Genomic DNA, 12,780 nt, shown 5'->3' with positions numbered 1-12,780 from the left:
AACTTTATGATATTCTGATCATTGGAGATTCACGTGTATGGGGGAAGTTTAAGAGCCAAGAAGGGTCATTCAAACTAGAAAAGTGGCACGCTGCAGTCATGATATCCATCCAAAAAAGAGCAATTGGTAAAAGCTAGGTTTTGACGAGGCTCACCTGAGGCTGAAGCAAAGCATCCTGGGATGTGAGGTGACCAAATGGTGCTGTAGATGACTCCTTCATGGCCTGTGAACGTGGTCAGGGATCGGCTCAGAGTGGGATCCCACTAGGAGAGAGAGAAAACATACAGATAAATACTGCTGTTATTAAAGGAGAAAAAAAAAGGAAAAGAACAGTCACAAAAACTCACAACTTTGGCGGTTTGATCCCAGGATCCAGAGACGACGAGGTTCTCTCCTCTGGTTTGGCTCCAGTCTACGGCGTACACCTTCAAACAAAAACAGAGTGACTCCACGCCCCCTCATGAACCTTCACGCACCTTCATCCACCTGTTGACTGCAGGTGTGTTTCTACCTCCTGTGTGTGTTCTTTGGCCACTCTCAGCGGAGCCTTGTGATTGGCTGTGTCCCACAGCTGCAGGCTACAGTCCCCGCCCCCAGTGACCATGACGTGCTCATTGGCTTCGCTCCACGTTACGTCGAACAGGCCGTCACTCCACTCCCATCTGAGCACAGCAACACAAATAAGTTTAATAATACTGAATATATCTGGATCCAGAATCACATTTAAAATAGATGGTACACAGTTCACTACACCAATATGACTCATCAACTAGGTTTAAAAAAGAAAAACATCACACCTATAAAGCTCAAATCACAACATAACAGCTAAAGATTAAGGCTTTTTAAAAGTTTCAAAGAACAAGACAATTATTGAAAAACTGTTAGTTTCAGAGAGGGACAGAAACTTTAAAACAATTAAACAGCATCTCTGAGAAAATATAAAACTTTACCTTCTCACTAGAGAGACTCCTGTCTCTGTCTGATCCAGGACCAGCAGGGTGCCACAGCCTACAAAAACAGAGAGAATATTGGCATGATGAGGTCAATCACATTTCCATACTACTCACATTTACATATTACTCACATTTACATATTACTCACATTTACATACTACTCACATTTACATATTACTCACATTTACATATTACTCACATTTACGTATTACTCACATTTACATATTACTCACATTTCCATACTACTCACATTTACATATTACTCACATTTACATATTACTCACATTTACATATTACTCACATTTACATACTACTCACATTTACATATTACTCACATTTACATATTACTCACATTTACGTATTACTCACATTTACATATTACTCATATAGATAAGAGATAAATAAGAGGGAAGAGTGTATAGTCAGAAAAGAAGACACAACAAGGTAAGATAAATAAGACACGACATGACAAGTCAGGGCAAGACAAGACAAGAGATTACAAGTCAGGATAAGGGAAGACATGATAAGATACGACACAACAAGACAAGACAAGAAACTACAAGTCAGGACTAGACAAGACACAACAAGTCAGGACAAGAGAACACAAGACATTACACAATGCGACAAGACACGACAAGTCAGGCACCGTGTAGTTCCTAGAGCACTGATATCAAGTCCAAATATTGAGTAAATTCTTGTTTTAGACCACTAAAGAATCCTGATCAATTATTGCATTAAGTCTAAATTCACACAAACATTACCAAAAGCTGGTAGCAATGTTGACTGTATGCAGGAGTTTAACTGCATAAAGTTGAGATCCACCTTTTTTCAAATTCTGAAATTAAAGTCAGAATTCTGGAAGTGAAGTGAGAAAACTGAATTTAACTTCATAAATCTGACTGTAATCTCAGGATTCTGTCTCTTTCTGAAAAAACTGGAGTTTAAAACCAGAATTCTGGTATAAAAAGCCAGAATTATTTGGATTTTTTTAAAGAATTTGAAAAAAAAAAGTTGTCTCAACATACTTTTTACAGTCAGAATTCTGACTTATTTCAGAACTGGAAAAGAAACCCAGTGTCCCGAATCCTCTTCCATAGTCCTGTAGGGCTGACAGCCTCAAGTCGACTGGTCAATTAATTGGTCGATGACCTCATGTCCGACCAAAATCCAATTGGTCAAACAATCGCACGTGCTACTTTAATTGGAAGAATCCATTTTTTGCAGGGGTGAGAAGGGAGATGTCATGTGTTCTTGTTTTTTCAGTTATCTAGTGTTACAGAAAATAATTTACAAAAAATAACTATGAATATAACTATTCAGATATAATTTACTCTTGCTTTTAAGGTTAATAATTACAGGTTAAATACCCAGAAAGTCAAAACAACATCACGAGGACCCTCCCTCCTTAGAGGAGAGCAAAGCCTGTGAAGCACGTTTATACTCTGTTCCCCGTTAATTGACAACATGTCAAAAAAGTCAGCGTTGTGGCAACATTTTGTTAAAAAGGATGATTTTGGTCTGTCCCATGACCAATCGATTCATTGATGATCTGGTGACCAAGTTTTTCTTTGGTTCTGAACACCTTCGTAGCATCTGTTTAAGTAATACTGGTCATAAATCTACCACTATCTGGTCCTCTATTTCAGTGGTTCTCAACCTTGGGGTCGTGACCCCAAACACTGAGAGGGGGTCTCCAGATGCCCAAAAAAACTAAGAATATTTTTTTACACTGTTGCCTCTTCACACCAATTCTGTCACATTTTTTACCCCTTTCCATCATTTTTTTCCCACCAATTCAAACACATTTTTGTCATTTAAAACCTATTTTGGACAGTTTTAAACTCTTTCCACCACTTTTTTCTGCCTGTTTTTGCCTCTTAAGCTTAATGTTGCCCCTGTTGACCCATTACTGCCACTATTAAACCCTTTTAACACCCAATGTTTTCCCATTTTACCCACGTCACCATTTGATATGCCCAATTTTGGTAGTTTAACCAATTTCTGTCAATATCTGCCTATTTTTATTTTTTTTGTTGCCATTATATATCAATTTTCCATCCCATTTCACCAAATTTCCACCCATTTTTGCCCATTGAAAGCCATTTCAGCCTGCTACTTTAAAAGTCCATTCCACCACCTTTCCCGTCACTTTTTGCCATTATCAACCCATTTTAGCCATTTTTAACTTACTTTACATTTTCAAGACCCCCCCCCCACTTATTATATTCTTAATTGTGCATGGTTGGGTTCAACCCCCTTCAGGTACAGTGGGGTCCCCAGTACCTGGCACCTTTATTTTGGGGTCGCGGTCTGAAAAGGTTGAGAACAGCTGCTTGATTTAGCCCATAGTGAATAAACTTTAAGACTGTTTTATACTGACCAGCTATGCCGTAGTACTGGGAGGCAGCACACACCAGTCTGTTGGAGAGAAACGGAGATACTTCCACGGCGTAGCCATGGCGAGCCGGACAGCGGAAAACTTTCGCCATCATCAGAAGCTACCTGCAGCCTGACTGGGCTTCCTGCTGAGAAAAACAACAACCTTTCATCCACTGAAACAGGCTGTGTAGTACAGTCATGAAAGCCATTGCTATGGTCTATTTGTATCAATTATGGTGTCTTGAAGTCTTTTAATAAAAATAAATATACAAATAATTGCTGTGGTACTTGAAGTTCAGTAATTTTTATTAATTGTTGTACCAACAGAAAACTAAATGCACCTACTGCTCCTCAAAATCAGAGTGGTTCTATTTAATTCAGAGAGGTCATTTGTTGTTTTTGTTCAACAGCAGCTGCCTTTCTGTCATCCTCTTTAGCTCTCTCTCTTTTTAAACTGTGGCAGCCTCTGCTCCTCACTTAAATTAAAGTGAGAGCTGTTTTGTTGGAAGGGGCAGAGTATGGGCAAAACGAGCACAACACCACGGCTTCACAGTAATCATTTCATCTCCATTATCTTGTTTTCATGACTGTGGGAAGCCAGGATCGTCAGTAAATTGAAGGGTCATCGATTGCTCTGCACAAGTAGAAAAAAGGTTTTAAGAAAAATGTTCCTTTGTTGTTTCACAAATTAATGAAATAATGTTTAAATAAACAACAACATTACAGTTACAAAGATCTGAATCTAGTTCAGCTCTTTATCTGTGGCTTCTGTATTTAACTCTGACCCTAATGCCTCTCTGTTTGATCATTTCAATGCATGAAAACAAAAATGATAGACTACATAAGAGTATTAAATTAAATAAATATTACACTATTTAGAAATAATTTTCCTGTGTATTTTTTAAACAAAACACACAAATAAAACCTGTCTAAAAGCCCAATGGTGCTCTGTGCTTCATAATATCAATATTCAATTTACTTTGTCGTATTAACCGTGTACACCTGACTGTGATATCTGCATTTAAGCAGTAATTCTAGTGCTTGTGGAGGTAGAAAACATCTTACTGCTGCTAAAGGGCTCTAAAGTTAATGTTTGACTTAGATAAACACACAATGACCACGTTTCCTGACAAATACATCATTAAGACTCCCGTTAACGACTTTTCATAGAACTTACATGTAAAATGAACCTACTTTCACACTCTGGCGTCCCGTCGATAAGTTAACATAACGAAGAATTGTCCTCAGATGTGAAAAACTTCAATATTTCCACAGTCCAGCAGCTCAAACCATCTTCTACTCCACTGTAAACCACACATCTGCAGCTACTTCCGTGTTTTGATGCGCTGTCCAGAATACCCGGATGAAAGCCGTTCCAAGCATAGACACACGTAGACGCCTCTTTGGCACTGTTTGACTCTGACTGCTGCCGTCATACGGCAACGTGTCCGCCATATTGCTAGAGGCAAGACCGCCTCACAAACGTACAAGTATACGAGGTAACTTGGGATTTTCGGGATAACGTCACTCGTGTGAGACCATGAACGCGTGATAAATGCATTTTAAATAAATGAATGCACAAATTATAGACATCAATAGTATCATGATTTGTGCATTAATATGGGCGGCCCTAGATTATACATATTACAGTTAAGTCAATATTAGGGGCAGTAGAAGAGGTTATACTCCTAATTTATATTCTCTTTAGAATGGGTATATACTTCATTTTAAAGTGGGTATACTCTATGGCAGTGGTTCTCAACCTTGGGGTCAGGACCCCATTGGGGGTCATGAGACACTGAGAGGGGGTCACCTGATTCCCTAAAAAAAAAAACCTAAGAATATTTTTTTAATTACTCTGTTTGCACTTTACACCAATTTTAACCCATTCAATAATTTTCCCATCAGTTTTAACATTTTGCCATTTAAAACCTATTTTTGTCCATTTTAAACTCTTTACACCACTTGTTTCTGTCTGTTTTTGCCACTTTTAAACCAATTCTTGCCACTTCAGATTAATGTTGCCTCTGTAGACCCATTATTGCCACTATTAACCCCTTTTTGCCACATTTTTACACCCAATTTTCCCATTTTACCCACATTTCACTATCTGATATGCTAATTTTTGCTAGTTCAACCAATTTCTGTAAATATCTGCCTATTTTCTCTTTCTTAGTAAACACTTTTTTGCCAGTTTATATCAATTTTTCAATTAAATTTATTTTTTTCACCAAATTCCCACACATTTTTGCCAATTTAAAGCCATTTTAGCCTCTTTTCAACTATCTTTAACCACTACATGTCAGTTTTTTCCACTTTAACCCATTTTTGCTTCTTTTAAAATCCAATTTCACCACTTTTTCATTTTTTTCTTTTTTTTTTTTTTTTTGCCATTTTTTACCCATTTTAATTCTTTTTTTGACTATGGTTACAAGCCGGTGGCGGGGTTCCTTCAAAGTAAAAGCAGCACCAGCACAGATTGGGTTCATAATTCTAAATATCAAATGTTAAATGATAAAGTACATTATAGCAATCAACTGTTCATGAGTGACAAATGTGTATTTAAAAGAATCATATCATGTGTCAATAGTGCTTGATATTTCATGAGGTCATTTTGTACTGAATATAAACAATTCTTGAATTATTAGCATGAAAGTTTCAGACACTATTTACAATTGAGGATAAAGGCCACTATAAAAAACTGAGGTTCTCAGACAACTGTAAAAATCTGAGGAAAAAAAGTCTCTGATTTCTTCTGCAATAAAGTCAGAATTGTTAAAAAAAAAAAAAAGGCAGACTTCTGGTTTTAATCCCATTATTCTGACTTTATTCTCAAAATTCTTAATGTCATAATTCTGACTTAATCTCATAATTCTGGCTTGAAAGCTGACTCAGTTTCTTGTTCAGTGTCCTTCATCTTTCTGCCTTTCTGATACAGAGCAGATTTAAAACACTTTCATGATGTGCTCTGAGTCAAAAACATCAGAAAATAAAAATACACAAAACACTAAAAAAGTGACATTTTGATCTGTGTTAGTGGTTTGAACACGTTTTAACCTCCTGAATGGACTCAGAGAGAAAAGCTGCATTAAATCTGAGTAGTAATAATAACAACAAAAAGTGCTGTTACAAGAGAATTTTATTCAAAAATGAACATAAACATGAGAAAGATGAGGTTTGGCTGCAGATTCATGTCACTGGAGAGAAATGAAGTCTTTTCATGGTGAAGAGAGTTGAAGTTAGGGATGTAATGATACATGATAGGAGTCGTTAAAGAGACCTGGAGCAGATGTGACTCAGATTCATCACTGATGTGCCACAGCCAAGGGGGGGCTCAATGCCAACGGCATCTCTTTGTCCGGGTCCTTGGGACTTCCACAGCATGACCAGGGGCTTGTGGTAACTCTTAAATCTGCCATGACAGTACCCTAGGCTGTGCTTGCTCACCACATCCACCCCTGACCCCGCCCTAAAGGTGTGGACTTTGTCAACAGATACTTTACTTATGCCCCTGGTTAGATGCAAGGACATCCAGAGAACGACCGGGGTTGTAAACTTACACACAGCACTGTACTCCCACACATTTCATGTCACTTCATTTTCTTGTAATAACGAGTATTTTAGGTTGTTTCTCACTTGTCGTCACAGGATAACAATGATTTTTCAGTGATAAAAAATTAGTTTGACAAATTCTGAAGAACAGTAAGGTGGCATGAGTCTGTGGTAACAGGAGGTTTCTTCATTATTTCAGTTTAAAGTTAGGCAGTTTCACACTGAATATGGCATATTTGAGAAGGCTTTTATGTTGAAATCTTACATCAGATTGCCTTGATACTGCCCAAGATATATTGTGGGGCTGCCAACTTTCACTCTAAGGTGGCATGAGTTTGTGGTAACAGGAGGTTTCCTAATTATGATATCTCGTTTTCACAGAAAAGAATGTGTTAAATAGGTAGAGATCTTGTAAAATATATTTGTGTTTTTTACTGCATGGGAAAACGATAATTTTGAATTCATTCGCCAGCAAGAACATTTCAAAATATTCTGTTTTCAAATTTATTTTATAAATAAAAGTAACTCTTCTTAATTAGGATGTTGTCCTCTGATTATTAGTGCATTTCATCTTCAGCTACTGACACAGAACGAGAGGAGTCAGCACCTTCTGCTGGTTACAGAAATAATACAGCTAGAAATATATCAAGGTGGTCCAAATTTGAGATTCTTTATGGTTGAACACCACTTTTAAATGATGCATGCTCTGTTATTTTAACAAACAACAGCATCAAAAAGGGCAGAAGCTTAAATTATTTTATAGGACAGTGTTGAGGAATGAACTCTGCACTGTTGAAATGCATTTGCAACATTTTGGTCCAAACATTTCTAACATATTTGTGCTATTTAGACAATGTGCATGAGGTTTCCTGCAATATTTCATAACCCAAAACCAGAAACAACACAAATTTGGTGCCTAGAACTTTTAAGTATTGTGTGGTATCATTACATCCCTAATGAAATCCACTCATGTGAAGTCTGTGCCGTATTTAGAAAACATTTAGGATCACTGAAAGTTCGAAGCTCCAAACTCGGCCTCGTGCACGAGCTGCTGAATCTTGGTGCGGAGCCACGACTGTTTCTCTGCCGTCAGTCTCCTCATAGCCGGAGCCAGGCTGAGTAAAAACAGCATCACATCGTCTCTCTTCTCCACATCTCGCTCTGTTTGAGCCTCCCGGGCCTCCATCCTCCTCAGGAACTCCTCCAGAAGGCCATCGGTGGTCCTCCTACACAAACGGCTCGGCCTGGGAGACGGGGTGTGAAAATCCTCCTCCTCTCCATCTATGTGGCCTAACAGCTCTGCATCCATGACCTCCTGCTCCTCAGTCTTCAGCTGGTGGAGCCTGGATGGAGGCAGGCTGCGCTGTGCCTGTACGTCCAGCTGCAGGGCGGGGGGCGACGGCGCCATCAGCTGATCTGAGAGCTGCGAGGACGACTGGGAGGAGGACTGAGTAGAAGCTAAAGACGAGGCTAGAGATGTAACAGACTGCATGATAGTCTCAAACAGCTCCCTGATGTTGGCCTGCTGGGCTTGTTGTGTCTGAACGCTGTCGTCTGGAGCAGCAGCGTCTGAAATCACCTCCATCTTCGCCTCTTTCAGTCTGACAGCGTCTCTGCTTGCAGACGACGGCCGCTTCCTTTGAACAAACTCTGAGGAGGAGGATGAAGACGTTGTTGTTGTAGCATCTGCCACCGCGATGCCTACAAAGACAGATACAAAAATCACTTCATTACATTTTCTTATTTCAAATCTAAAAGCTGAAACATGCAGCTAGAAATCACACAAGGGAGTGGTAGACCCATAACAGCTGTTTTAAGATTCAGTTAATCGTGTTCCTTAATTCATGTGAATCTGTGATTCCAGATTTTCTGGTCCGATGAAGCCAAAATTGAACTGTTTGGCCTCAATTCTTAACATAATGTCTGGAGGAAACCAGGCACCACTCATCACCTGGAAAATACCATCCCAACAGTGAAGCATGGTGCAGGCAGCATCATGCTGTGGGGTTGTTTCTCAGCAGCAGGGCTGGGAGACCAGTCAGGGCTGAGGGAAAGCAGAATGGAGCAGAGATATCCTCAATGAAAACCTGTTCCACAGTCCTCAGACTGACCCTAAGACACTGATCATCAACTGGCGACCCGGGGGCCATATCAGGCCCCCCAAAGCTCCCTGTACGGCCCCTGAAAGATCATTACATTCAGAAAAGGAGGAAGAGTGATGTTGTGGTTTTAAGAGTGTCCTTTGGCTTTAAATGTCTGCAGCTGTTAAATCTATCCCACAAACACTGAATATTCAAATAGTTAGAGAATGACTTCATATTTGATCTGTTTTTACTGAAATGTACTTTCAGTCAAACTTACAAGATATTTAAAAAAAGGGGTTAAAAAATAATGGGTGTTAAAAGGAAAAATGGGTTGTGGAGTGGCACAAAGGGACAAAAATTGGTGAAAAAATGGTGAAAAGAGGAAAAAAGGGGCAAAAGTATCAAAAATGGGTTAAAAGTGGCTAAAAATAGTGCAAAAAAGTAATGAAAAGGGGTTAAAAGGTTTTAAAAATAGAAGAAAAGTGGCACCAAGAGGATAAACCGTGCAGGAAAAGTGGTTTAAAAGGGTTAAAAAATGGCAAAACATGGGTTAAAGAGGCAAAAAGGGGCAAAAGTGGGTTGAAAGTGGCAAAAATATAGCAAAAATAGCCTGGCAAAATAGTGGAAAAGGGTTAAGAGTGGCAAAATGGTGAAAAAGGTCAAACATTGATTTAAATGTTGGAAAAAATGTAAAGAATAGGGGTTAAAAACATGTAGGAAAAGTGGTTAAAGAGGGGTCAAAATTTTGCAAAAATTGGACAAAGAGGAAAAAGTGACAAGAAGTATTAAAAACATGTAAAAAGTGGCAAAAAACAGTGCAGAAAATGTTAAAATGTGGAAAATAGAAAAAAAGTGGCAAAAATGGATAAAATAGTGGCTCAAAGAGAATAAAACATACAGAAAAAGTGGTTTAAAATGGGCCAAAGAATTGAAAAAAATGGGTTAAAAGTGGCAAAAACAGCAGAAATAGCCCAGCAAAGCTGCAAACGGGTTAAAGAGTGGCAAAATGGGTGAAAAGTGGCAAATACGGATTTAAAAGTTGCAACAATTGTTGAAAAAAAAGAAACTAAAAGGGGTTAAAAAGTGGCAAAAATAGATAAAAAGTGCTGGTAAAACATGCAGGAAAATTGGGTTAAGAGGGGTTAAAATCTTGCAAAAATAGGTAAATAAGGAAAAAAGGGGTTAAAAGTTTTTAAAATGGGGGATAGATAGGGATAGATCTCAATGGTAATAAAAATGTCCTGCGTTTTGAAAGAAAATATAAATACTACCACAATAATGTTTCAATCAGACCAAAATATTTCTTTAATGTTCGTGTATTTGAAAGTCCGGCCCCCAGGGTCTCTGTGGAGAATAAATCTGGCCCTTGTGCAGATGGACTTGATGACCCCTGTGAGACCACAGCCAGGACACCGCAGGGGTGGATTAGGGACAACTCTGATAGGGTTCAAGTCCGGACTCTGGCTGGGTCCTGCTAGAACTTTCTCAAACACCTCCGAAAGACCTGAAAATGGCTCCAGCAGTCCCCAGGTCCAACCTGACTAAGCTTGAGAGGATTTACAGAAAAGAATGGCAGAAAATCCTCCATCCAGGTGGTCAAAGCTTGTTGCATCATGTAAGTACAGAGTGATTTGAGGTTTACACCCAAAGAAAATCATGCCAGTGTGGACTGTGCGTCTTATATTGAGACTATGAATATTCTCAATGTGACATTTTTTCCACCACTTGTACTAATTTTATAAAAACTACCAGTTTATTAGTGCTCTTTACCATCTTTGGTCACAGGTGTACCTTTCACTGAATGTGCCATTAAAGCACATTTGAGCTTGACTACATTTTTTTCAACAGACCACACTGACCTGTGCAGCTCACACATTTACATCTTCATCTACTCACCGTAATTGTCGTCATCATCGCTCCGTGTTTCAGTGGTTGTACTACAGCCCACCATCTCAGACGCCTGAAAGAAGGAAGGCTGAGGGTCCAGAGCCCAGCCGTTGGTCCCTGCAGCTCTGGCATCGATGAACGGGTTTAGAAATGACAGGATGGCTGAGTATCTCCAAGGCCTGTAGTTCAGGAGGCCGATGCCGCTCTCTCGCCTGTCCTTCTCCCGCTGCCTCTCCCGGCGGTGTTGGTCCCTCAGCATCTTCCACTTCCTCCTGCACTCGAGCTCTGAGAACAGGAAGACATGAAGACGTTAAACATAACAGCAGAAGGTTGACAGAATACGATGGAGCTGGTTCACTGTGCTTTATTCAGTCCAGAGTCAAGGCCGTGCTCTATAGAGACATTTAAGAGCCTTCCCTGCTTGTGCCTGCTGACAGGCTGTGGCTTTATGGAGATACGCATGGAGCACAGACAGGAAACAGTTTCATACAACAGGCTAAATTTAATGTTTTAATGTTCAACCTGTCATTTCAGTTATAATTCCGGTCATTCCAGTCAGATGTGAGCGCCACATTCTTGTCCTCTTCCCACTCATGGATAGATAATTCATTTTTTGAGGAGGGTTCAATGCAAGCCGTTATTAAATCTCCCTGTAGGAACCAACGAGCTGTAACTGTAAGCGTAAGTCGGACTGTATTAAGTGACGGACTCTCTTTGTTTTGATCTTTTTCCAGATTAGATTCTAATAAAAAAATACACTAGAACGTTGAACCGTAGTCTCACTAAAAGCCCCATCCCCAACCCTCTGTATCTGCGGTCAACAGAGGTTTAAAACCGTGTTTCTGAAGCTCACCGGGAACACCGACGAGCTCTGAGACCTGTCTCCAGGAATCACTCCTCATGTTCAGGTCTCTGTAGGTCGGAAAGCCCGGGTCGTAGAGACTCGGGAATCTGGCCACCGCCATGATCAGTTTATACTCCATCTGACTGAAACTCCTGAGTCTGTCCGACAGAGGCGACGGGAGGAAAACAACGGTCTGGCTGTGCAGAAAAAAGGAAATACTTCCGTTTCCGGTGCATCACTCCAACCTGATTGGTTGTTGTTTCTATGAGCGTCAGGGCACACGAAGGGGAAAAGAGTCCATGACGACGAGAAAGACAGCCTGCTGCGGAGGACTGTCCCGATTCTGGTGATGATGTGATGCTGATGGTCCAAAAGATGAAGTTTATCCTTCAGCAGCTTCACAAGATGCTCAACATGGTTCATTTCAACGGAGGCGGCGCCGTGGCAGGCTCTCTTTATATTCCTATCTCTTTATTATTCCACTTTATTCTCGTAATGTTAAGATTTTACTATCGTAAAATTACGACTTTATTCTCGTAAAATCACGACTTTATTCTCGTAAAATTACGACTTTATTCTCGTAATGTTAAGATTTTACTATCGTAAAATTACGAGTTTATTCTCGTAATGTTAAGATTTTACTATCGTAAAATTACGAGGTTTTTCTCGTAAAATTACGACTTTAATCTCGTAATATTACGACTTTAATCTCGTAATATTACGACTTTAATCTCGTAACATTACGACTTTTTTCTCGTAATATTATGACTTTAATCTCGTAATATTACGACTTTAATCTCGTAATATTACGACTTTAATCTCGTAACATTACGACTTTTTTCTCGTAATATTTCGACTTTAATCTCGTAATGTCATTTTTTTCAATTCTTTTTTTTTTCGTGTGGCCCTAATACTCCGTCGTAGAAAAGAGTCCATGACGACGAGAAAGACAGCCTGCTGCGGAGGACTGTCCTGATTCTGGTGATGATGTGATGCTGATGGTCCAAAAGATGAAGTTTATCCTTCAGCAGCTTCACAAGATGCTCAACATGGTTCATTTCAGCGGAGGCGGCGCCGTGGC

General features: G+C 39.6%; 2 protein-coding genes across 6 annotated transcripts in view; both read right to left on the bottom strand.

Moving 5' to 3' along the window:
• Positions 1-4,658, bottom strand: part of pex7 (peroxisomal biogenesis factor 7) — a 77,282-nt gene extending 72,624 nt beyond the window's left edge. For 2 of the 5 annotated variants that reach the window (XM_041804434.1, XM_041804439.1), the window contains exons 1-6: positions 4,510-4,647; positions 3,334-3,478; positions 951-1,008; positions 512-662; positions 348-425; positions 155-263 (exon numbers count right to left, since the gene is read on the bottom strand). In XM_041804434.1, the coding sequence (XP_041660368.1) occupies positions 155-263; positions 348-425; positions 512-662; positions 951-1,008; positions 3,334-3,445 (508 nt within the window). In that variant the 5' untranslated portion in view covers positions 3,446-3,478; positions 4,510-4,647. Of the gene's footprint in view, positions 1-154; positions 264-347; positions 426-511; positions 663-950; positions 1,009-3,333; positions 3,479-4,509 lie in introns of all 5 variants that reach the window. The other 3 variants (XM_041804436.1, XM_041804437.1, XM_041804438.1) reach the window with 3 other exon arrangements.
• Positions 4,659-6,453: 1,795 nt separating this feature from the next.
• Positions 6,454-11,906, bottom strand: LOC121520947. Its single transcript, XM_041804571.1, has 3 exons — positions 11,709-11,906; positions 10,865-11,140; positions 6,454-8,585 (listed from the first exon to the last, which is right to left on the bottom strand). The coding sequence occupies exons 1-3, from the start codon at positions 11,836-11,838 to the stop codon at positions 7,891-7,893; spliced, it is 1,101 nt and encodes a 366-aa protein (XP_041660505.1). The 5' UTR covers positions 11,839-11,906; the 3' UTR covers positions 6,454-7,890.
• Between the last annotated feature and the right edge of the window lie 874 nt (positions 11,907-12,780).

The sequence above is a fragment of the Cheilinus undulatus genome, linkage group 14 (genome assembly GCF_018320785.1).
Source record: "Cheilinus undulatus linkage group 14, ASM1832078v1, whole genome shotgun sequence".
In the NCBI taxonomy this organism is placed as follows: Eukaryota; Metazoa; Chordata; class Actinopteri; order Labriformes; family Labridae; genus Cheilinus; species Cheilinus undulatus.
Note: the sequence above shows the minus strand (reverse complement) of the source record. Positions and strands in the feature narration are given on the sequence as shown.